Source organism: Bactrocera latifrons, unplaced genomic scaffold, assembly GCF_001853355.1.
Source record: "Bactrocera latifrons isolate USDA-ARS-PBARC rearing strain unplaced genomic scaffold, ASM185335v1 scaffold_15, whole genome shotgun sequence".
NCBI classification, from domain to species: Eukaryota; Metazoa; Arthropoda; class Insecta; order Diptera; family Tephritidae; genus Bactrocera; species Bactrocera latifrons.
Window position 1 is genome coordinate 2,098,686 of NW_017534963.1, and position 27,838 is coordinate 2,126,523.

The 27,838-nt window shown below is 34.8% G+C and overlaps 1 protein-coding gene across 2 annotated transcripts in view; it reads left to right on the top strand.

Annotated features, from left to right (window-relative positions):
* LOC108965919 (glutamate receptor ionotropic, NMDA 2B) overlaps window positions 1-27,838 on the top strand; it is a 127,651-nt gene extending 99,813 nt beyond the window's left edge. The window contains exons 2-10 of one of the 2 annotated variants that reach the window (XM_018928601.1): window positions 4,612-5,383; window positions 5,450-5,600; window positions 5,876-6,469; window positions 6,543-6,832; window positions 6,937-7,089; window positions 7,185-7,336; window positions 7,445-7,952; window positions 8,031-8,135; window positions 27,308-27,838. In XM_018928601.1, coding sequence (XP_018784146.1) covers window positions 4,612-5,383; window positions 5,450-5,600; window positions 5,876-6,469; window positions 6,543-6,832; window positions 6,937-7,089; window positions 7,185-7,336; window positions 7,445-7,952; window positions 8,031-8,135; window positions 27,308-27,350 — 2,768 coding nt within the window. In that variant the 3' untranslated portion in view covers window positions 27,351-27,838. The remainder of the gene's footprint in view (window positions 1-4,611; window positions 5,384-5,449; window positions 5,601-5,875; window positions 6,470-6,542; window positions 6,833-6,936; window positions 7,090-7,184; window positions 7,337-7,444; window positions 7,953-8,030; window positions 8,136-27,307) is intronic. The other variant, XM_018928602.1, reaches the window with a different exon arrangement.

Below are 27,838 nucleotides of genomic sequence, written 5' to 3' on the forward strand. Positions count from 1 at the left end.
ATATTCCAAGCAAGTTAGTACTTTGCTTAATAAGTTTCGCGGTTAATCGACAGTTAAATAGCCAAGAAAACAGATAAACTCACAAACATTTGTGTATTAGCCATAGTACCTAAATAATTTATTCACTTCGGCTGCGCTCCGTGGTAAATCGTACAGAATATTGTGCACTTAACTGCACGTTTTATATGTTTATGTGGTGGTAAATTAATTAGCACGTAGTCCAGTGATAAATGAGCTTTCACGATTAGTTCTGATTCAATATTGAAAGTAGGACGCTCAAGCAATCTAGATACATTCACAAAACATCTATTTGTAATGGATTTTCAAAATTTCAGAAAAATTCAAATTAAAAACAAAAAATGGAATCTTAGTTTTGCTCAGGATGTACCATTTGAGGTTAAAACTTCGTACCTACATATTATTACCCCAGATGTGTACTTCAATTCATACAACCAAACAAATCAACCGATACTGCAATGCAAAGTAATTAAGTAACCGGCAAGCCAAACGAATTTTGCTGCAATGCTATCGTTTGTCTATTTGTCCGCCCATTCGTATTCATTATCGTGCTGAGCCATTAGCCTTCTGCCTTTACAACATCGGACTGTGCTTTGTTGTCTTCGTTACGCAATTCTTCCGCCTCTTCTTTTCTCGTAAACTATGGTCTAGCGACCCACGGCTAAATTTATTACTGCCTCAGTGGAATTTAATTACCATAAAACCACGCAAAATTTCTGAACTAGTTGCTGAATATCCGAGTGCTGGAACATTAGTGGGATTTCCGTTGTGGTTGAAACGCGCAATGAAGCTGCCAGCGTAAATGAACTCTACTTCGAAATAAGTCTACGTTTAAAAAAAAACCACTCTGAATATGAAAAATCATTCTTCCAGCCACAAAATTCACTAGCGCATCCGAGAATTTAGCTTTTTAATTCGAAAAAAAATGGCAACCTTCAACTGATTTCATCTGGTGGCGCTGAAAGCAAAATTCATATTTTTTCATATAAAAATTGAAATATTTAAGCATGTGGGTATTTAGTATGTACATGTGTTTATAAGTACAATAATAGGTTGTCAAAAAAGTCTTGCGGTATTTTTTTATTTAATTTTCAATTGTTCATAAATTTTTTTTTGATGACTCATGCCCAGCTCTTGACCGCTGCTACGGCCACTACTATGCCGTCTCTTTCGACCAATTCAGCGATTTTATCGCCATTTTCGACGACAGGCCTTCCGGAACGTGGCGCATCTTCGACCACCTCTACACCAAAACGAAAACGTTGAAACCATCGTTGTGCGGTGGAAATGGGAACTGTATCGGGTCCATAAACTGCACACATTTTATTGGTGGCTTGCATGCATTTTTGCCGTTATCGTAGTAGTACTGTAAAATATGCCGTATTTTCTCTTTATTTTGCTCCATGTTTGCGACGCTATAACTCACGAACGACTTAAAAGAAACGACAATCAATCAAACACGTGTTAACGCGTGAAATGAGCTTTCCAAAAAGGTATAGCATGGCCCGATGCGGCAAATAAAACTAGAACTACGCGCTATCAGCGCCAACTAACGAAAATACTTGGCAATGCGGGACAAATGTCCAAGAGATGATCCACTGTTTCCCTGGTGCCTTGCTCTAGACATTTCATGCAGTCTTCCCGATCTATTATCCCCATTCTGTGGGCGTGCATTAATTATGTAAAATAGTGTTCAATATTTAGGGGTATTCTAGTCTAGAGATGTAAAAAAATTTAAAATTCATTTATTTCACATTTCGATAGTTAAATTATTCAAATCTCCTTAAATGGATTTTTAAAAAGTAAAATTATTTTCAAAGCTCTAGTCGTGTTAGTGTTATGCAACATATCGCCGGATAATTCTTACAACTTTAAACGCGTTTTTCTCGAGTCTGTTTTTTAGATGCGGCTATATGTCCCTCAAAAACAAAACATTTTTAGAACAAAAAATTTCGAATACCCCAATACTTCTAATAATCAGCAATAAAAAAATTCAAGAAGATTGATTCTAAGAAACATGGACGTAATTTTAAACCATAGCGAATGCATCGCTAATGAGAAGGATTTTTCTTTATTTTATCCGCCCTGAAAAAAATCCAATTTGTCAAATAATTTTTACTCAGCTTATAGCTAGACTTGTTTCTTATACCTATTTTATGTACCTATGTACTGGGGTACAGAAACTTGGATCTATCCTCCGTTTCGGACACCACGAAATTTTTTTTATTATGATTTGAAAGAACATTCTTTGGCATTTATTTTTTGAAGAGATTTTCTAATGTTACGGATGGTCCATCCGTTGATTGCACTTTTCGATGACTCGTCCGAACATTTCGATTAGTAACTGGCGAATGACACGCGTAATGTTTTGCTCCAAGGCCTGAAATGAAGCGCAATTGTCCGCATAGATTTTAGACTTTACATATCCCCCCAGAGAAACGTCTAACGGTGTAAGATCAAACGATATTAGTGGCCAATCAAACCACCCAAAACGTGAAATTATCTGCTCACCGAAGGGTTTTCTCAATATATCCATCGAGATTATGAGCTTTAATTTTAGGCATCAAATAGGCAACTACACCAAACCATTGTTTTTCTACATGAAATGTCAGCTCGTGAATCTCTTCATGTGGCTCTGCGTACCAAATTCTATTTTATTTCTATTAATGATTGCGATTTTATGCTCGGACTTTTTTTTAGCAAATATTAATTTCCTACAAGTTTGTCGTGTATATTTTTTCTATAGCTCTTGCCATTTACGAGATATATATAAAAAAAAAAATGCGAATTTCGTGGAAAAGTCAGGTCATTCAGCCCCGTGCTACCTCGCCGGTGTGAGTTACGACTTTGTTGCACCAGACACTTTTGAAGAGTGCTCAATTCTGAAAAATATGCGTTTAAAGTCAAAGCGATATCATAAAATTCCTCTGATCTATGGGAATTTAAAGATAAAATATCACGATTGTAGTGTATTTTCTATGGAAAATTTTTACATGCCTTGGTTCAGTTCTTAATGTTAATATTAAGGTTTCAAATTTTCAGGGCATTTTTTTTTTGGGGTATTTCTAAGGAAATTTCGTGACGGATTGAAAAAAAAATTTATAATTAAAAAAAAAAACACCCTAGTATGTATGCATATGCATTTTTTCCTCATGATTATATGGCGCAATAAGTTCTTAACTCATGATCACAATACTAAAATTCTCGCAAATATGAACATGCTATCTAAAAAAATCCATATTTATTAATTAACATTACCAAGACTGATTTTGACGGAAAATATTTCTTTCGACTTAATGATGCTGAGTGAGCTCACACCTCACTTTTATATCGGGGGATGCGAAGATCTTTTTCAGAAGTACTAGATTTTGATATACTCATTTAATTAATGACCAGTCAAGATTAATTAATAGATTTCCAATTAAGATAACTTGCATTTGAAAATATAATTGCAATATAGATTACCGTAATTTCAGTAAAGTAATGTAATTAATTTAAAAATTTAACCAAAAATTGAACAACATTTACTTTTGTACTGAGTATTACTATGCCACGATGTTTATTACACCCAACAGGAAAGGTCAGAAACCTTTACACATATGAATGTCAGTCTGTTCGTACGTCTGTCTGTATATGTATGAGTTAGACCCTCAGTTTTTGAACTTTTACACCCATCTTCTTCTCACCAAAAAGCTGCTCATTTGTGGGGTCGGCTGATATCGGACCACTATAGCATATAGCTGCACTGTAAACTGAACGATCGGAATTAAGTGCTTGTATGAAATAATTTTTCATTTGAAGAGAGAAGTTTTGCACAGGTTGTTGCCTAAGACAATGGTACAATCTCTGACGAAATTGTTCAGATGAAGTCACTGTAGCATATAGATGTCTTACAATCCCACTGATGCCATTTTATTTTTTGTTCAACCCCGCTTTTAATTAGGCCTGCCCTGATGGTAGTATGCTGACGATTAAATTTCTGTATTACCGACAAATGGCGCTAAAATTTTTAAAGGAAATGTGGAATTTTAATCGCTCATTAAATTTTTCCTTTTGCAACTATTGTGCGCTTAAAATCCGATATTAATTTAGAACTGATAAATATACACTAGAAGAATATACATATATGATATATGAGATTAAAACCATCGAGGTATTAATGATTGAGAACTCACTAACTCTAGCTCAATTCTATATTTCGGGTAGCAATGCTGTTTTAATTGAGTAATTGACTTGGCCGGAAACGAAACGAAGAAACGCTAACTTTATTTATTTTAATTTTTTTTTTTTGAAAATTGGGAATAACGACGTATAATACATTTGGAGAAGTAAATGTATATAATAATATAATATAAATATCTATTCAACAAATTCAGTCATTAAATTGCGATAAATCGTTTATATGTCTTGTACCTAAAGTATTAAATAAATGTTTATACTTTTATGTAAATTAGTAGTTAATGTTAAATATTATATTATAGAGTAAATGTACGTAAAACAAGATATAGATTTCGAAAATACTTATTAACATTAACTAATATTTTTCTAAAATGTTTCTCTTTTCTTCCACATATTTAATAAAAACTATTACAGCCATATTGAGTACACTCTGCAAAGAGTTCTTACAAGCGAATGTCTCTGCCATACTATATATGATGAATAATGAACAATTCGGTCATAGCACTGCCTCTGCTCAATATTTTCTACAACTGGCCGGCTATCTTGGCATACCGGTAATCTCATGGAATGCCGACAACTCGGGCCTGGAGAGACGCGCCTCTCAATCGACACTTCAACTTCAGTTAGCTCCAAGTATAGAACATCAAAGTGCTGCTATGTTGAGCATTCTAGAGCGTTACAAATGGCATCAATTTTCGGTTGTCACCTCTCAGATAGCTGGACACGATGATTTTGTACAGGCTGTAAGGGAGCGTGTCGCCGAAATGCAAGACCATTTCAAATTCACGATACTCAATTCGATTGTGGTAACGCGCACCAGCGACTTGATGGAATTAGTGAATAGCGAGGCTAGAGTGATGCTCCTCTATGCCACACAAAGCGAAGCGGTTACTATTCTTAGAGCTGCTGAAGAAATGAAGTTAACTGGCGAAAATTATGTGTGGGTCGTCAGTCAATCGGTTATCGAGAAGAAGGATGCACAAACACAATTTCCCATTGGTATGTTGGGTGTACACTTCGACACAAGTAGTGCGGCGCTGATGAACGAAATATCCAATGCGATTAAAATTTATGCGTTCGGCGTTGAAGCATACCTCACAGATCCGGCTAATCGGGGGCGACGTCTCACAACACAATCACTTTCATGTGAGGATGAGGGACGTGGACGTTGGGATAACGGTGAAATGTAAGAGAACAGCTTTGACAAAACTCTTTTCATGCTTTATTAATAGTTTTATTTTATATCGAATAGCTTCTTCCGTTATTTGCGCAACGTATCCATAGAGGGTGATCTGAATAAACCCAATATAGAATTCACTGCCGATGGCGATCTCAAATCTGCTGAATTGAAAATCATGAATTTACGTCCTGGAGCAAACAATAAGAATCTCGTTTGGGAAGAGGTAAGTGCTATAACTATTCGCTTCATTTACTTGCACCACAAAAGTTTCCACTCTTTTTTATTTTTTTGGTTTTGTGTTCAACTTTATTACGTTTACTTATGTGGCCATTCGATATAGTTTATCTTTCGTTAATTATATACCATTTTATTTGCTAAAAAAACTCTTAACTGATTTTTCCTATTTTCACATTTCCACCATTACTATCTCTCTCTGTATTCCTATGCACTTCTTTGCTCTTACTATTGCTTTCCACTTTCCTAATCTCCACTAATTAGATTGGCGTGTGGAAGTCATGGGAGACGCAAAAGCTTGATATACGTGACATTGCCTGGCCGGGTAACTCGCATGCTCCACCACAGGGTGTACCCGAAAAATTCCATTTAAAGATAACATTCCTCGAAGAGGCACCCTATATCAATCTCTCGCCCGCCGACCCAATCAGTGGCAAATGTCTAATGGATCGCGGCGTCCTTTGTCGGGTCGCGGCCGATCACGAGATGGCCGCTGACATCGATGTCGGGCAAGCGCATCGCAATGAATCGTTCTATCAGTGTTGTAGTGGCTTTTGCATCGATCTACTGGAAAAATTTGCCGAAGAATTGGGTTTCACATACGAATTGGTGCGGGTCGAAGATGGTAAATGGGGTACACTTGAGAATGGTAAATGGAATGGGCTGATTGCGGATTTGGTAAATCGTAAAACCGACATGGTATTGACATCGCTGATGATCAATACCGAACGCGAAGCTGTGGTGGACTTCAGTGAGCCATTCATGGAAACTGGTATTGCGATAGTAGTGGCTAAGCGTACGGGTATTATATCACCAACAGCTTTTCTAGAACCATTCGATACCGCCTCTTGGATGCTGGTAAGTTCGCAGTGCACTGAGAGTTATCTTATATTTTTGACACGAAAACATTTTCTCTAAAAACTTAAAATAGGTCGGCATTGTGGCGATACATGCTGCCACATTTATGATCTTCCTTTTCGAATGGCTTTCGCCAAGCGGTTACAATATGAAACTCTATCTACAAAATGCTAGTGTAACGCCATACCGTTTCTCACTTTGCCGCACCTATTGGCTAGTGTGGGCGGTACTCTTTCAGGCTGCTGTACATGTGGACTCACCGCGCGGTTTCACCTCACGATTCATGACGAACGTGTGGGCTCTATTCGCTGTGGTCTTCTTGGCCATCTACACTGCTAACTTGGCTGCCTTCATGATAACGCGGTAGGTGTTGCTCATACCAAACAAAAATTCTATACGTTGTTGTTTGTTTTGTTTCTTTGTATATATTTTCTAATTTATTTTTGTTTTCGGTTTATTTTTAACAGAGAGGAATTTCATGAATTCAGCGGTCTGAACGACAGCCGTTTGGTACATCCCTACTCGCACAAACCCTCATTTAAGTTCGGTACAATACCGTACAGTCATACCGACTCGACTATACACAAATATTTTAAGGATATGCATCACTACATGAGACAGTACGTAAATAGTGTCATAGAAATTCAATAATATATTAAAGTCCATCTTTATTTTCAAATAACACCATTTTATTTTTTCTTTTATAATTTCATAGATACAACAAAACTAGCGTCGCTGAAGGCGTAGCCGCCGTACTCAATGGCAATCTCGACTCGTTCATCTATGATGGCACTGTGCTCGATTATTTGGTGGCACAAGATGAGGACTGCCGTTTAATGACCGTCGGCAGCTGGTATGCCATGACAGGTTAGTAAACACCAGCAATATATTTTAGAAATGTCCAACAAAATATAAAAAAAAGGAAAATCACACCTAAAAATATATTTTCATACACATTCTTTCCAATACTTTTAGGCTATGGTCTCGCCTTTAGTCGCAATTCAAAATACGTCCAAATGTTCAACAAACGTCTATTAGAATTTCGCGCCAATGGCGATTTGGAGCGTCTACGTCGTTACTGGATGACGGGCACATGTCGTCCGGGCAAGCAAGAGCATAAATCCTCCGATCCACTTGCGCTAGAACAGTTCTTATCCGCTTTCCTACTACTTATGGCTGGTATTCTATTTGCCGCATTACTATTGCTGCTCGAACACATCTATTTCAAGTATGTACGAAAACGTTTAGCCAAAAAAGATGGCTGTCATTGTTGTGCACTGTTGTCACTGTCAATGGGCAAAGCGTTGACATTTCGCGGTGCAGTTTTTGAGGCAACAGAAATACTGAAAAAGCATCGCTGCAATGATCCCATTTGTGATACACATCTGTGGAAAGTGAAGCATGAATTGGATATGTCACGTTTGCGTGTACGACAATTGGAGAAAGCGTTGGATCAGCATGGCATTAAGCCGCCGCAATTGAGGTGAGTAAAAGCCATACATGATTTATTAATATGTCCATAAATGCATTGAAATACATATTTGGCCTTATTCATTTGTAGATTGACGTCATCTACGGATATGTTGAATCATCATCATCTGAAAGAAAGGCCACCGTTGTTAGGCAACTTGAGTTTAGCTGCGAGTGCACAAGATTTATACAGGTGGTAAGTTTTTTATGAACATATAAATGTACCCTCTCCCCTATCGCCCCGTAGTAATCCATACATACTAATAATAACCCCAGTGCCCAGTGAGTGAGTGAATTTTCCACCAATGAATTGCTTTTATGATTATATCTCCTGCATGCGACAACACCACAAACTCATAGCCATTATTCACATATGTATGTACTATATTCACATACATATTAATTTGTGATATCATTCAACTACCAATTTTGAAATTAAGTATGCTTTTGACAGCCAAAAATTGAGTTGAATTCGGTAATCTATATGTATCTGAATCTCCTCATACGCTGCCAACTCGAAAAAGTTTAGCAGAGAACTGACTTATTAACTGACCCGTTGGTGTTGAGCAATTAGCAAAATTGCAATTTAATAGTACTTTTTTATTTCTTTTAACCTTTCATAATCCTTTTTTCTTTCTTATTTTTACTAATATACTATTGTTTGACTTTTTATACCCTGCAAAGGGGATATTACGATTGACACAAAGTTTCTAACACCCAGAAGCAACGTCGGAGAGCTAAATTGATTTAGCCGTGGCCCTCTGTCTGAAATTATACGATAGTTGTTTATCTCCAAGCAGCTGCTCATCCATCGGAATCAAATGCTTGTATGAAATATATTTTATATATTTTATTTGAGAATATATCTTCACAAAATTTAACATGAATTTTTGTCCAATGCTATGTCATAGCATCCAAACATATTGTTCAGATCGCTTATAGCTATTATACAAACCGAACAATCTAAATCAAATATTTTGACAGCAAATTTTTCTATTTAAGAAGATATGTTCACAAAATTACGATTATGGATTATTGTCCAAGATAATTCCACAATCTCCAAATATATTGTTCAGATTGGACCCAGAGCATATACATAGCTGCCATACATACTGAATGATCAATATCATTTTTCTGTATGGACACTTTTTACAATAGCTTCGTTGCAGCCGAAGTTGACGTTTGTTGTTTTATTTTCCTAATGGTTGCTGCACTGAGAAACCATTATTTGTTATTTTTTCCTGTACTTCTTTTTCTATTATTCTCTCGATTATTTCGAAAATAAACCAAGCTAAAAATAGCAGCGTCACAAAACTTGTTTGCTCTGCTTTGTTTTTTCGACTATTTCTTTTATTTTCAATTGCTTAACAAAAAATCGGATTATGGAATTTCCACTCAACTCAATTGTTTGGCTCATACTCAATCATACCTACCACACACTCATTCATTCATACATTTAGAAAGGAAATCAAACTACAACTCTGCCTCTCTCCACTGTACTACTCCATTCCAGTACCCATTCGAATATATACTAAATACACCTACATTTGTAGATATTAAACAAACACAGACACATTCACCACACTCACAAGTTTACTTATTGCTTGGAAATTTATTCTGGAGTATTGTTTAGTTACGCTTTTTAGTACATTTTCTTTTTACATTGTATTGTCCTGTTGTTTTTATCGCTATCGTTCTGTTGTCGATGCAAAAAACAAAAAAACGCAAAAAAGTCCAATGCAAATATTTAACACAACAAAACAGAACGAAATTCTAAGGAACTAGGGTATATGAGGGCTTAAGTGTTCACAAATGATTTAGCAAACTTTATTGGTATATACCATACAAACATACATATGTACAAAATATACACACTTACAAGCCGCATTTTTATATACTGTTTTATGTACTTTTTTTGTGGTATTTAGTAGCCTTTGAGTTTACTTCTTGTTGATTTTTAGGTTGTTACTTCAGACCACTTTGAAAAATATGAAAACACGTTATTTTACTTTTTCCTCCTCGGTCTAAATATCATTTTCGCTAATAATTTTGAAACGAGGTTTGTAGCTCATTTCTATAATGAACAATCAATGACAGAAAAATTTGCTCCAATCTAAGTTAGCCGCATTAGAATATATTTTTGAGGAAAGCAATGAGCATCTATGCAATTACACTGCTTGTATTAGCTAAATCGACCAAACTATACCTATTTGGTCTGAATGTGCTCTCTGATATTTTGTATATCCGCGAACCAATCACTCACTTTTTGAGATACCAATTGGAAATTTTGCACATGTCTTTTTATAATCAAGAAATTGCTTATTTATTCGGAACCGCAGATATCGAATCAATATAGCATACAGCAGCTATACAAACTGAACAATCAGAATCAAGCCCTTGTATGAGAAATTTTTTTTATTTTGACGATTGATAATTATCAAAAGCAACTTTACAACATTCGAAGAAATATGTATTTCAGATCGGTCCAATATAATATACCGATCAAATTCAAGTTTTTGTGCAGAAACTTTTTCTACTTGTGAAGGATATAATAGACTCGGCGCTACCGAAGTTACCGTTTCTTTTTTAAGAGCTAAACGCGCCAAATTAACTGGCAAAGAAATGTCAAATCAATGGCTGCGCTTCTCTTCGTTCGTTACATTGCTCATACGCAGCGTAGCACCGTACCACCGCACATATTTAATGCGTACAATCAATTTATGCGCAATAAATACGTACTTAGACACACAGGCACACATATGTAAATAGATGCAAATGTTAATACCAGCAATTTATTTGTATCCTTATTGAATTTATGAGTGCAAATGTATGAGGCTTATAGTCTGATGTACAAACATGGCACCTTCGCACTTACATACATACATATGTACATACTTAACAAAATGTGTTTGCATGGATTATGCTGGCTGACAATATGGAAATGACTTCATTAAATTACTTTATCATGATTTAGGTAACTGTCGAGACTGCTAACTGGCTTGCTGCCTGCCTACAACTAATGCTCTCATTGATTGTTTGACTGGGTCTGGAGGAGGTGTACTTAGTAGATTTTATTAAGGGCTTAATTAAGATCGCTATACACACAAATATTTTCATCGATGTAATTGCATTTGCATAACGCCCCACAAACTCATACACATATACATAGATACAACATTTACTCTTGCCATATGACGAATATATGTACATATTAATTGAGCAGCCGCCCAAAGTGCACATTGTTCGCTTAATATAGTTAGCATACTTTACAATAGGTATATTTACACTGAACAGGGTATATTAAATTTGAAATTAAGTCAGGCGTGTATTACAAAAGATACGTCGGGGTGTCAATGAGGTGTATACATACATATATAAATGATCAGCGTGGAGAGCTCAGTGCTGTACAAATAAGAACTAGTCGCTCAATTTTTGAGACATCGTTCTGAAAATCGGTACACGTTATTTTCTCCCTAAAAAGCTGCTCGTTCTTCGGAACAGCCAATATCTGACCACTGTAGCATATAGCTGCCATACAAACTGGACACTCAAAATTAAGTTGTTATAAGGAACACTTGCCCTCTACACACGGTTGTGGTACCGTTTCGCGTTGCCAATCTCTTCGCTTCACAAAATTCATGCCCGAGCTAAAACCAAACTCACGCTTATGTGACTCCTACTCAAATCGTTTTCATAACTTATTCACACGATTATATATAAATCCATCTGTGTGATGTATGAATATACATATGTACTAACGCATATGATTAAACCCGTAGTAAGCTCTTACTCTTAGTGTGTGCATTATATTTTATTTACAACAACTTAATCACTACTTATTATTAAACATTCATCTGTGCGTGCGACAACAACAATAGCAATAACAATCTCACAATTCATATGTGCAATAAATACCGCATACCACAACAATAGAAGTAGAACCAGCAGAATAAGGGTTTTCAGGTTGAGCGAAGATGTGTGTTTTTGCACATATCATATGTATATATAATATATGTAAATACATATCTGCATATATAATTGTATTTTGTATTACTGCAAGGAACACAAGTATGGTTTTATCAATTTCCCTATCAATTATGTATGCGCAAAGTTGTATCCGGTTCCATTAACATATTTTTACATATTCAATTTATACACAGTCATACAAACATGCATACATACATACACATGTACTTCCATTTGTGTATTGAGATTTTAATTTGTATTTACTGTATTGGCCTCAGCATAGTTTGCTTTAATTCACTTTTGCTTAAAATACATTGTCGAATATCCTTGATGGGAGAGAAATCTTAATTGATTTAAACAGCGGCAGCCATTTCAATGAATAAGAGTATATCTAGAATATATTTATACAAAAACAATTAAGCTAATTGAATATAAATCACATGCTCAAGAAATCTCATATAAATGGCGACATTTTGTTTAAGCGAACAATTTAATTTAATTTGAGTATATTCCAAAATGAGCTAACTTAAGCGTTTAGGCCAATTTTTCTTCTTATTTACTGGCATAGACACTGCGGTTATAGCCGATTTATGAACAACGCGCCATCGTTTCTTGATTTTGTTTTTTTACACATTTTGCTTGACATTGACATAGCCCCATGAAAAAGCCTAATGCTGTTGACCAGAACTCTGTGTGTGCAGTTGCTCCACCTTGCTGAAAGCTGACGCTATTGAAGGAATACGTCTTCGGCACAGTTCTGGGAACAAAAACTCATTCAACATCTTTTAATAACGATGACCATTGACAGTTACTGTGACACCGTTTTCTTCAAAGAAGTATGACTAACAAAAAAACCTTGATGAAACTGCGGACCACACAGTGACTCGTTCTGGGGGAAGTTTTGTCTCGTAGATTATCTCTGGATTTGGTTAACTCCATATACAGCAATTTTGCTTGTTTACATTTGATTTAGATCAAAATATGTCTCATATCATCTGACACAAGCAAGCAAATTTACAAGTTATTGTCTTATTTGACCACTTCAAACATTTTTTGGCAAAATTCCAGGCGAATAGGCAAATCCAGAGGGTTTAACCGGCCTGTTATTTGCACTTTGTACTTTTTTCATCATGAATTGTACGATTGTGAGTCAAAATATTGGATTTGCCTGTTTATTCAATACGAGAATACCGATCGGAAGGGTTTTCTTGCGATACTTCCAGATTCGGCGAACTTGTTTACCAACCTCATAATAATCCATCTATTCGGGGAAATGCCGAAAAATTCTCGTTTGAATTCCCTTTAGACGGAAATGGGGTTCTGCAGAGCATAGACCCGCTACACTATCCAAACTATTTTTTCGGTATCCCAAGCATACATTTTTAAAATACTTAAATAAGATTACTCACCCAGAAAAAAAGATATTACATTTTGTTATTGTAGCGAGATTCATGCGCTACCGTTTATTTTTAAGTTTTCTTCTACTAACATTCACAACATAACCTCGTATTCATTTATTTAATCATTGGCACTTAAGCTTAATCGACGTATCTTTTTTAAAAAATCTCTCTAATTTCTGGTCAAAATAGGAACGTGTTTCCAAAAAGAGGTGTTGCATTTGTTTGTGCAGTCACGGTGAATATTTGCAATTATTTAATGAAAGTTTCTCTTAGAAATTGTTTTTGGCTTAATTTAATTACCGCTATGCTTTTATATACTGTTTAGTTGGTATTTGTATATTTTCATTTGCACGTTCGCATTTCATTAATAACGCACGCGTGCACATTTTTAAAATCGGGATCACAGGTGCATACTTTGTGACATGCCGGCATGGCATGCATACAAGTACTATACAACATATATACATACGTATGCACTTTGAACAATAATATGATAGAAATGAAAGAATATACACATACATTTATATGTATGCGAGTATATTAGGTGTGCATCGCTTAATTAAGAGTGCAACGAATCTAATATACTCAATTAAAAATTCTGTGCATACCTGTATACATTCATATGTATGAATTTAATCAAACACGTGCGAAAATATACTTCTCGTATGCAGGAATTAAAGTTTCAAGTACACTTTCTATATCACAATTTAATTATATTGCTATGTTATCATGCGCTTATTACTATTATAAGTGTTTAAATTTTGTTATTTTTGCTTAGGTTGTAGCGATTATAAAACTTGCATTTAATTACCGAGATTATAGCAAAACATTCACATTCATTCGGGTATGTTTCTCTAACCGAATACATAATGTTGTGATTGTATTTTTGGTAATAAGGGGAAATAAAGGGTAATCCATTTCGAGGTACTTTTTAAAGACAAACTTCAAATTTAATAAGGAATTTCTTATCATTCGAAAGAACACTCTTTGGCATTTATTTTTTGAAGAATATCTCTTTCAAATGTTGGCCGCGGGTACGGCTCAGATGGTTTCTCCGTTGAGTCCATTTTTCGATTAATCATTAGAGCATTTTGACTGGTAAAGAACTCGCTAGAATCGAGCGGGATTGTCCGCGTAGAGTCAAACGGTGTGATATCATATGATCTTGGTGGCCAATCGACTATCCCAAAACGTGAAATTATCTGCTCATGAATCCATTGATTGATAGGATGTATGGGAAGTGTCGCCGTCTTGTTAAAACCAAATTTCGCTGAGATCACAAGCTTCAATGATGAATCCGTTATTTTTTCTGGATGAAATGACAGCTCCTGAATCTCTTCAACAAATCCTTTTAAATCCATTTCAATATCATAAGCGATGCTCCTGAAAGTTTCAAGCAAACTAGGTTTCTTTTTCACGACGAATATCCCTATAATAACACTCAAAACCGTCGTATCCATATAAATTAAACATTTTATCGCCTCAAAATATGACGCATTGCCACTCTGGGTCCCAAAAAGGTACATTTCAAACAACTGAAGTCGCATCAACTTGTGCCTTTACAAAAGCCTATATTAAGAACTTTTATTTTCATATAAAATGGTGTTATCTTGGGATCCCTTAGGAAAGGAGGATACACTATGTGGTGTCAATATATAAATATACTTGTAAAAACTTCTCAAACAGTTATTTGATTGTTTGACTCGGTATTGTTGAGACTGTTGTATCTTTTTCCCGGCTATAGCCACGTAAGCGGTGGCTACGCCAATAACGAAGAAGATTCTTTGAGAAATTTAAATCGTCGAGTCCGACCACCAGATAGCCCAGAAGCTAGCCACAAAATACCGTTTGAAACTATATAAATAAGGCTGGATACAAAAAAAGTTCGATGTTTGGGTGTCACACAAGTTCACACAAAAAAACTTATGGACTGAATTTCTATAGTCCAATCGCTGCTGAATTGCATCGAAATCAAATAATTTACGAAGTGTTAGTGCTTTTTGAAAAGTTAGCTCCTTGCGACAATGTCAAGAATCGAATAGCTGTGAGCCGGCGAAAACAACGGCAAAGTCAAGATTGACGTTTGACGAGGGGTTCTAGGTTAAGTAAAACCTTCAATTTAATGGAAAAATAATTGATTTATTTTACTACATCTGTTTTCATATATGAATGTATGTATATAGGTATATACTTATATGTGTGAATATTCACTAATTAGATAACACAAAGATTTAGGGACTATATAAATAAGTATTACGTAACGAAAAAGCATCACTATAAAATAGAAGAAATATTGACAAATTTAATAAGTGAATAGGGTTTCATATAACATATTACATACATACATAAGTAATATCTATGTATGTATTCTTAGCACATTTTTCGAAGAAAAACAAAAGAAAAAATGGGGGCCGCTTTTATAGTAAATAAAAAYAAAAATAAATAAAATGTTTCCAAAGCCGCAGAATTTCTTTTATAAAATGAATACAATGCGCTTATACCCATAGAAATATGTAAGAGTGTGTGTTGTGTGAAAATTTGTCAACAACAGACTATTGTAAATGTACACAAAAGTTTACCAAGCCGGCACACACGTACGCACATATACAAATGCATGGGAGAGTATTCTATGCGCTCTCCAATAAACACACATATACATACATAGTATGTCCATACGTGTACTAACTGCATGAATGGTAATTCTCGTCTCTAATGAGCCCTTACGTGTATTTGTATATGTATGAGTACTTCGGACATTCTTCCGTTTACAAACGCGATATTGTGGCTAAAACAAGAGAAGCAATTGCGTTTGTATATGTATGCCCAGATATACATATGTACATATGTTTATACAGATTCGTGTGCTTATGTGTCTTCTTTGTGCTCCTGTTCATTGTTGGTTGTAAAGGAAATTACAACTAATTGTCTTCTGATTTGAAAAGAAATTTCAAAATTACTTCATAAATGTTGCCTTACAAATAACAACAACTGATGAATATTTCTCAGTTTCTGTTGCAAATTACAAACATACAAAAATATTTAGGTTTACACTCACCTCCTTCATTGTATAAATGTTAGAAAATATGTATATATGTATGTACATATATACATGTATGTTATGTAAGTGCTTTAATTTGTATGTGTGTGCTATATTTGTATGTATACATAGTATATATGTATGTTTGGTTGGGTGGGCGCCTACAAAAATTCGTGCGTTTACTTCGCTTTTATATTCCGAGCATATGTATACATACTTGTATAAAAACATATATATTTACTCAAAGTTGTTCGTACTGTACATACATATGTAAGGTTGTAAATTGCCAAAAATGTCGTGCCATCAGTGAAAATGTTTTTGCACTAAAAGTGTGAACAGTTGTGAAACAAAAGTAAAATGAAGGCAACACAAAAATTCCAATGTTTTTCTTTTGTAAGTGTATAGTATATGTGCATATGTATATTTGTAGTCTAAGAATTCTAAGAAATACGCGGTTTGAGAACTAGTTATTTTTGAGAACATTTTGTACCAAGTCTGGTTTATAGCAATTTTTTATAGAAATAAGTATTTAGCGATTTTAATGTAATCTTATCTGAATTTCTATATTTTGAGACTGAAATTTTATACATACACATGTATGTATATATAATTATCGAACCTCTGGATTACATTAGTTTAATTGTTTCAGGTAATTTTGAACTTTATCATTATTACTATTGATCTTTTAAAAATAAATTCCTAAAAAAAGTGTTTGTTAGTTTAGTTTTCATTGGGGCGTTTTTTAAGTCGCGGGTCCCAAACCCAGCGCACAACCCTGTAGAGGGGACATTTGTAAAACAATCACTTCTGGCCACTCCCAAGTGAATGGCGATGAGAAAACTTTCCTTACTTGCATGAACTTCTATACATGAATCCATCCAAGGGTGTTTCGAGGCTGAAAATATATGCGAACCGAGGTGACATCTTCAGTAATTATTCTGACAACAGATTCTTGATCATGTGTCTTATCTGCCAGTTCCGCTCGTTCAATATCCCATAAATGTTTTCTTAATGGTACGTCATAGTCAAAATCCTTGTAGATATAGTCATTTTAACGCTATCTCCAAAATTATCTTACAGTTTGGGTTTTACTGGAATTATTTGTAGAGTGCTTTTAATCAAATCCTTATCTTATACATGATATACCCTGAACAGGTTATATTAGTTGCTACGACGTTTGTAACGCCCAAAGCAAGCATCGGATAACCTTTATAATACCATATATTATATATAAGTATAACAATCTAAGTGGGTTTAGCCTCGTCCGTCTGTCTGTCTGTATATACGCGAACTAATCACACAGTTTTTCMGATATCCATCTGAAATTTTGCATACATCCTTTTACTCCCAAGAAATTGCAGTTTGTTAGATATCGGACTACTTTAGCATAAGAGCTAAAATACAAACTGAACAAAAAGAATTAAGTACCTGTAAGGAACAATTTTTTATTTGGCAAGATCTTTACGAAATTTGGCACAGATTATTATCTAAGGCARTAGTGCGTTCTCCGAAGAAATCAGATCAGATCAGATCTTTATAGCATATACCTGACATATAAACTGATCGATCGGAAATAAATGCTTGTATGGGTATTCTAGCTTCCGTGCCACCGAAGTTAACGTTTTTCGTATTTCTATCCTTATCCAGCTCCAGACAAATATCTGAAATATCTCGAAAATATATTTTTCTTATTTTTTGAGGTACCTTTAGTATTTGGTATAGATTATAATATCTGCGTTCCATATATTAAATTAATTACGAGAATTTAAGTATTCAAAAATCTCTAGATTTCCGTTTATTAATTCAAAAATAAAATCGTGGCTATACATATTGCTGAATTGCACTTCTCTTCCCTATAATACAAACTAAGTCCACTATAGGATTTAAATATGCAGCTTTATTACTTAATTTTAAATTACTTAAATTTAAATTAATTACATTTAAAATGTTATACGATATATACCATTAATGTCTAAAATATTTGTAATTCCTTCGTGAAAAATAAGTTTCGCTCAAACTTTTGCAAAACTTTTCAGTAATCCTAGTCTTAATTAGACAAACTTCATTTCCATATATTTGCTTATATTTTACTTCACTTCAGTCTTTATTTGCATCCATGGCTCTGTAGATTCATTTGATTGTTTTTGTTGACAAAAATCGTATGCCTGATCCCAAGGATATACAGTTGGCTCCTTTGTATGTGAAGGTCTCTTCCTTCTTGATCTGCGTTTTTCCTCAATCGTAGTAAATGTCACCGTTTACGACCTGCTTTCCTCTTCGCACGATCACTTAGCAGAGGTGCTACAGCGTCGCCATCAAAGAAAGGATCTGTGGCTATCAAATCCGGAGTTATGGCACTAAATTCCTCGATACCAATATCAGGAGCTTTTGTTAAGAAAGCACATTTTTTGGACTGTTGAATGCCCATGTTTTCGAAGATATTTTCTGAGGTTAGTGCTTAGTGCGATGCGGCTTTACGAAATTGCGGAAGTTGACTGAAACATTTCTCAGGATCACTGAACCTTTTATACCTGTAGAGTTTAGTAGACGTTAAGATTGTAATAGTTTCTGACACTTTTCCAAAAAGAATAACCTCTACTTAATGCAATTAACTAATTTTCCACGAAGTGATTAAAGTAGGCTAAATTTTTCTTTATACCTGCTTGGTCATTATTAGCGGGTGTCGGGATAGTTGTATGTAAGCAAAAGTAATACTAAAAATACGGAAAATACAAGTATTTTTGAGATGATGTCCTGGTAGTAATAAGGTCGCCCATTTGCAGTACTTAAAACTAGTAGAACCTCTCAATTGACTTCAATTCAGAGCCCACTCATCGGAAGAGAATTTTGATCAAACAACTAAAAACTTATAAAGTCTAAGAATCTCCACATTAGGTTATTGAAAAAGCCTTCATTTGTAAAGAAGAGTCATTTAATTTACACTAGTTGGCCCAACATCTCAAAACTTCATCTGATTATTTTCTTTAAATTGCGATTGACAAACTTAGTTAGGAAGAGTTCTTGGTGGTCTCGTGTGAAGTTCTAAAAGGAAAATATTTAAAAAAGTTAACGTATCAATTTTAGGACATTTCTCTTCTTGCACACATCTCAATGTAAGGCTGTGAGAAATTTGCCTTTGAGGTTAAGACACTCGACATATTTACCTTGGTATCTCAAGAAAAATTGTTTGAAAGAGTTTCAAGGGATTACATGGGTTTCCTCGGGAAATAAACACCATTTTTACAAACAAAAATGTATACAAAAATTGTTAATTGTTACAAGCATTCATATTTAATAATAAAATTCTGAAATTTTTGAAAAAAAGTGAAAAAAGAAATTTTGGCAGACATTTTTACAAAAAAATGAAAAGTTCAGTGAAAATTTCGCGAAATTTTGTTTCAGTTAGTTGTAATCGGAAAATAATTATTTTTCCAAGTCTTTAAGAATTGTATCTCAAAGAACTGAAAAATTTCATGAGGATGGGCTTAATAGTTCGCGAAGCTGCCAACCGACTTCAACACAGTTTCGAAAAGAACGCGTTTAAAGACGACGCACTTAGCCTAGCTAACCTCGAGCGCACAAGTTCTCAAGGCTGTATCTCCAAAATTATTACTCGGATCAACTTGGAAATTTAGGACAATATTCTAGAGATACTGTAGACATTAAAAAAATGGTTTTTGTAAACCCTCTTCTTGATTGGCGTAGACACCGCTTACGCGATTATAGCCGAGTTAACAACAGCGCGMCAGTCGTTTCTTCTTTTCGCTACGTGGCGCCAATTAGATATTCCAAGTGAAGCCAGGTCCTTCTCCACTTGGTCCTTCCAACGGAGTGGAGGTCTTCYTCTTCCTCTGCTTCCCCCGGCGGGTACTGCGTCGAATACYTTCAGAGCTGGAGCGTTTTCGTCCATCCGGACAACATGACCGAGCCAGCCTAGCCGCTGTCTTTTAATTCGCTGAACTATGTCAATGTCGTCGTATATCTCGTACAGCTCATCATTCCATCGAATGCGATATTCGCCGTGGCCAACGCGCAAAGRACCAAAAATCTCTCATCCGAGGCTGTTGTTGCGTTGTCATTGGGGTGGTTTTTTTTACGTGGCGGGTCCCAAACCCAGCGCACAACCCTATGCAGGGAATGTTTCGCCTTCTCACTTTAGCTCACCTTCAAACGGATGTTCTTAGGCTACCCAGAGGATACTTGGTCAAGGACCGGAAGTCGTGAGCTGCTTGAGTCATATGTAAAAGAATCGTTTMTGGCCACTCCCAAGTGAATGGCGATCAGAAAACTTTCCTCACTTGCGTGAACTTCTACACATGACTCCATCCTCCAACCCGTAAACCCGCAAACCCATATAACTCCTTAAGAAAAACTTTCTTTGACAAAAAGACTCAGTTAATTTACAGTGTGTTTCTGATCTACAATTCTTAGAATCTTTATACAACTTTTAGGCTGGGAAAAAATTTAGCATAAAAAGAGAAATATTAAAGACATAATATCGAAATATACACTTTTCTAAGGCATATGAGTAGGTATGCAAATACAATTGTGTATACATAGTACTATATGATTGCATACCAGTATGATGTAAATTTGCCCAAATTCTTAAATGGAAATTAATGAAGTGTGCAACCGACAATGATTGATGTAATGAAGTTTTGTGGTTGCAATGATTTGCTTGCTGCATACTTTCACCCACATATAATTAGCCTTATGCACACACACTTGTTTACATTAAGAAACGGTCAGTTGCACATACAAATTGTTGTTTAAAAGTTTGTATTAATGAATCTTTAAAATATTTCTTTTCGGACTGTTTGACAAGAACTTGTAAGTTCGCAATTTCCATTCGGAAAACTAAAAATTATATTAAATGTAATTTTATTTAGTTTAGTATTATCAGTCCACACATAAGTATGTATGTGAGACACACTCAAACATGATGTATGAGCACATACACAATTTTTAATTGCTTTCATAATCATTGCCCCCAATAATGCAATTGCTTTCATCGTAAAGCCGCATATTTTATTTATTTTGTCCATAAATTAATACTGATTTCTGCCTTTATATTTTTTACGCCTACATATTTAATGATGTGTTGATATTTGGTCGACGCACACTTGCATTTGTGCATATGTTTTGACCATAAATGTGCAAAAAGCATGTGGGCAAAGTGTGACTGTAATTGTGGTTCGCGTGAAACCGCAACATTAAAGCTAAGGGCTTATAGGCAAATACCATTGAGCAAATATTATATGAAAAAGCTTTAAATTTCAATAACAAAATTGAACCAAGCAGTTGTTGTAGAAAATTCATGTAACATTAGTTATAATTCATTATTTTATTAATAACGAATTGATTTATTAATAATAGTATTCCTTATTTATTTATTTACTGAAGTATTAATAATATGTTGATTTTTCAAATAATGATTTCAGCATAACTTTCAAATAAATATTGCTCTGATAATGAAATAACTCAATCAGGACCAAACTTTTTATGCAATAAAAATTTCTCTAAAATTTAATGAGTTTGTTAAAGCAGCCACAATCTAACCAAAAAGTATTTGAAATGATATTATCCTTTTTATCCCCTATTTACATTCTTATTTTGTATAGCGACTAGCTACATAGTCACCGCTCTCCAACCTTAAATTCATCCTTATGAACCCAGGCAACTGAGCAGTCACTTGTTAGTTTTTTGCGTTGTATATTACCAGCACTTTTTGTTATAATGTACAATAATCATGTAACTGGTCGGGTGCAGAATTATGCGAATTTTGTTAAATATTATCATTTATACCTAATTGTTTTTTTTTCGAGAAAAACGCGTTTAAAGACGACGCCCTTAGCCTAGCTAGCCTCAAGCGCACAAGTTCTTAGGGCTGTATTTCCGAAACTATCACTCGGATCAACTTGAAAATTTAGGACAACATTTTAGAGGTGTTGTATAATTTAATAAGACACCAAAAAAATTTTGATTTTTTGAAACTCGTAAACCTATGAAGAGAGTCTCTCATTCAACTTAGGTAATAACAATTCTTTTACTTTTAGTCGACCTCCATTTTAAAATATCCCAAGAAGTATCCCCAAAACTCTGAAGAGTAACATATCATAAACATTTTACTGCTTTCAAGCTGATCCTGATGCAGAAATAATTATGTTTTCAACACATACATTCAAAATTGAAATAAAAAAAAAAAAACATATTTTTCATTTTTGCTTTGAGTTAATTTATTTTGACTTTTACTGTTAACTTAATAATAACGTGTCCTTATATAAGTTCCTAAAAACATTGACCGCACACGCCTTCATATATGCACACTATATGGGAATGTATTACCTCAATTGATCTAAATAAGTATTGCTGTTATACCTTATGTTTAGCATTAATTTAATAGCACAACAATGAATAAGTTATTTGCGAAGATACGTAGAGGCTTGCTGAGGGATTTCCGTTTTACTGAGCCATCGATTATTATTGATTTGGGTATTTAGTTAGGCCGTTTATGCGCAGTGCAATGAACGATAAGCAAATCCCTGTTTAGACAATACAAGTAGTTAAAATCGAGTGAAAGGATATTTAACAGCTCACATGTGTGTTTGCAGAAGTCCTTTGAGCAAGACATAAGTTAAGGAAAATGAAGGCATTAAGTGGAAGTGCATGTAATATTATTATATTAAAATGTTATGTAAATCGGTGCATATACTTGTAAGGGGTGCTGTTTTAGAGGCGTAATGTTTTTATTTCATAAATTATTGAAAACTTGCTTTGTTAATTCTACTCCTGTAGAATTGTATATACATACAATATATTGTATATAGTTTCTTGGCTTATGAGGATGCTCCGAGTGAGCTCCATAAACTATTTGTTACCATCCAGTGTTATACAACTTATATATTTCTACTTTCATTTTGAAAAAGTTTAAAAAGAATCTCAGATATGCTATATATCCTTCTCTCTCCTACACATTGAGCTGCACGAAGCTTCTGCTCCACAAAATCTACCTTTCTTCCTTAAAAATATAAATACTGAAGTACCAAACATCCTCTTCTATATCTAATTGTCATACACAATGTTTTTTTAAATAATTTATATTAATTTCTTTTATTGAAATCTACGAAAATAATAGCATAACTTCACAAGTAATAATACTCTTTGGGCATGGGATAGGACGACTTTGTGGATGAAGCTGAATGATCGTCTGCCTGCTCATATCCGGTTTTGTTCCTTCCATTATAATCAATATCGTCTAATATCAGTGTAGGACCTAAGGAATCCAAACATGTCTCCTTTGTACTCTCCTTGCATTCACGCGTTGGCCGAATTAAAATGTTCTGAACTTTCATTTCGAAATTTTCACTAGCATCTTGAAGCTTTATTGTATTCTTACGGGGCATACTATCTCTCAACTCAGTGAAGGATGGGAATATTCTAGGTGTATGCTGATCGATCGCTGCATTTGTCATATCTTGCGAAGCGGCATTCTCCTCCTTTAGTGTTAAAATAGTACGTGGATTCCATATTGAAAGAGTAGAATCGCGTTTTTGACGTTTCTGCCGTGGCTTAACTGAACGGGCACTTAAAACAATTTTCTTCTTGGCTGGTGAATCAGCGTCAACCGGCTTGTCTTTAAATGCGTTACTTCTTAGAGGTTCTTCAATATATGTTTTACCATATGCATCTGGTGCTGTTTGCATATATGAATCGCGCCTCCTTGATTGTATTCCACCCATGTTTAGAATAACTAAAGTATCAGAGAAATTGCGTAAAAAGAACGGAGTAGCTCTCGATGAGATGTTATGTTGTTGAATGACTGAACCTGACTATGCTAACTTCGGAAAGTTGTTTCCTTTTTATACTAAAAAGCCTTGATTTTTGTTAAAATTTTTAAAGAGCTCGGTAGCCAGGTAGTTTGATTAACAAAGGCACAACTTAATTGCTTTCATTGTTCTTCCATGATGCTTGGTATTGACCATTTTACCTGCGGTTCTACAAAAGGGTCAAAATATAGGTATACATTTTTAAACATGCATCTTTTATAGAATTTAACATAAGATAAATTTAATTTGTTTTACCTTGAAAATTTGCATAAGTAAGGTTCTGGTAAAAGAATAACTTGTCGAAATAATGAAACTTTTTAAAGAAATAGTTTCCTAAAAAGTGAATAAATTAATATTTTTTGGAGTAAATAAGTAAAAGGAAGCTAGATAACCCAAGCAATTAATTTTTGAAGCAAACCTCAATCAACTCTACACAACATGCTTTCTCAGCTTGAATAAGGTCTTTGTTTTCCCCCCACCAATGGTACGAATCTAAAGTTGTAACGTTTGATCATGCAAATCAAACAGTTTGATTCTACAAGTCAAAAAACTATTGTGCATGACTACTGTGAATTGCATTCATTCTTAACAAAAAAACTGTAACAAATCTTTATGATTAAAATAGAAATTATAAAATCTACTTAAAATTCACCTTCCTCGACAAGTTAACGTCAAAATATGTAATATATTTAAGTAAAAAAATGACAGCTAGCACAGAGTTGCCATTACATTTTTGCAAATATACATGGGTTTTGGTCTGGCATATTTTACAGCCCTTGCAAATATTTTTCTGCGTGTGTTTGTTGTTGTGTCGTTGTATTAGGCGAGCAAGCGAAAACCCTTATTATTTAATTTTGTATTTCTATTTTTATTTGTATACCCTCTTTTGAACGTTTTACTACTATGAGCAAAAAATAGCAAGACTTTGTTCGTAAATTTCAAAATCTTGTTTTTATCTTCAAAATCTCTTGCAACATGTTACTACAGAGTAGTTTTGTTCACCTAATGGTTGTATCACCTAAAACTAATCGAGATATATATTGCCCTATGTATATACATAAATGATCATGATGACCTGACTTGTTGAAATCCGGATGACTGTCTGTCTGTCCGCCTGCGCAATCTGTAACTTGAGTAAAAATTGAGATATATTGATGAAACTTAGTACAACAAAATTACAAGTTCGTAGATGGGCGTAATCGAATCACTGTCCCTCCCACAAAACGCAACAAAAAACCTATAAAATGCCATAACTAAGCACTAAATGAAGAATTAAACTGTCATTTGGCACAGGTGATCGCAGTAGCCCCTTAATAAGCTTAATGTAAATGTCCTTTAAACCACTAAAGCTTCAAAAACTAAATTTACACAGCTCAATTATTATAAGAACTATTATCGAGATCTAAAATTTTTGGAAAATAGTATTTTAAACTCGGCCATTGCGAGACCATTTTTGGTGACCCCTTACAGGACGATCTAAAAATGAAAAAAACTGAAAATTGGATTTCTGGCAGACATTTTTAGAAAAAATTAAAATTCCTGTGAAAATTTCGCGACATTTTTTGTTTAAACAGTTTTAATTGAAAAAAAGTTCTTCGTGCATGTCTTTAAGAATTGCATCTCTAAGACTTGTGAAAATGTCATGAAGATCGGTAGTAGTGCTCGAGAAATCTTGCCAAACGACTTCAAAAACACAGTTTCGAGAAAAACGCGTTTAAAAACGGTGCACTTATCTATAAAGGCTGTATCTTCGAAACTATTGCTCGACAATAAGACAATAAAAAATTCGATTTTTTGAAAGCCATCTATCCCCTTAAGGTATTTCCTTGGATTTGATTGTTGCAAGTTACAAGTGGTTATTTATGCATTTGGAAAAAAGTAAATGAAAATTATGTTTAGTTTAAATGTTATATTTTTTTGTATTTATTTTAACATAATATTTATGCATAAAATGTTTGTATATATATACATATATATATGTGCAAAATCAGATTGCTCAGCATGAAATTTCAATTAACTGCTTTAAATTAAATTTTAAAACAAAAGAATTTAAAATTATATTTTATGTGTATGGTACATGTAGAAATATAATAACTTTTCATACTTTTTCATTTATACACAATGGCTATTTCATATACTTAGGAGTATAATATCTGATACATACATACATATGTATAGGTATATATGCGTTCATTGAAACAGCAGTGCAGCTAGCGATTACCTAACGAAAGGGAATATGCAAAAAAAATCTACATATTTTCATTTCTACTCCGCTGCTATTTCAATAAACACAACTGTATACGTTCATGACACACACATCATTCTATACTATACGAAAAAGTTAATAGTTAATTTTCAAGGAAAACACATTTTGAATCATTTAATCTGTCTACCCGTGTTTGCACTACGTAATTTGAAACAACTTTACGCAAAAAATATAAACACAAGCCAATTGGTTTGCAATACACATTGTGGATGCACCCATACCACCGTAATAATACATAGCTACACTTGTAGTATCATTTATGCAAAATATTACGAAAAAATATGCGCGTTTCCCTCAAAAAAAAAAAAAAATACTGCAAATGCAAAAAAGCCGCAAATCCATCAGTTTCATTACCACCACTGACAACATACACACACATGGCCAGCCAAATAGGCCATCAATCAAAACATTTCCACAACGATTTTCACGAATAGGCAAATTGGCCTGAGCGAACAAAGAGAGATACACATGAACAATGGCGGAGATGAGGGTACACACAGGCTTACTAATCCTTCAACAGAGACACACGTACATATGTATTGGTACATACATACATATATGATTTAAGTTGAGGCATCCAGCCAGCCAGTTAGAGACTTTGAAAACATGCAAATACAAACAAATAAACTCACACAGACACAGCAGCCATGTGAGTCAGTCAGTCAGTCACCCAGTCAGTAAGCACATCAGTCACTCAATGCATAGGCGATGACACAACCCAGTTATGTTTAATCAACAACACCAGCACTACCACCAACAACAACACGACACGCGCCCAACCTTAATAATCAATATGTGGCTAAGCCGTTAGCGTTTTGCCTTTACATGTTTTCCATTTTTCTTAAAATCTAATAATAAATTGTATTCATTAAGGTCTTACAAAACGGAAATTGCGGAAATGGAGACGGTGCTGTAAGAGACCACACACCGCAACAAATACCACCGCACGCCACCACATGCCAACAACATTGACACCACCAATATACATACATACATGTAGGAACTGGGCGACCGCCATCACCACACAAGACGCGCTGCCTGAAGATGAGCCACCACGAATTAATGCTTCAAAGCGAATGAGTGATGCTGCCTGTCTGTCTTACTGCCTTGCTGACTTCTAGCCAATAACTCCAAGGCTCGCGGAAGCAATAGATTTCAGTAGGAAATGAGCACGAATGCTAATAACGGTGTGATGTTTGAATCCCACATAAAAAGTGTTTAGGAAATATCAGGTGGCAAACAGCAAAGCGCAACGAACAGAAGGCAGTGAGGGGCGCTGCTATTGATGAAGCGAAATCTTGCTCGTTTTGCAAGGACCCACAGCAATAAGTTAACAATGCCAGCAACAGTTGTAAAGAGTAATGCACACACACTTGTATATACATACATCTATTTGTGTGTATA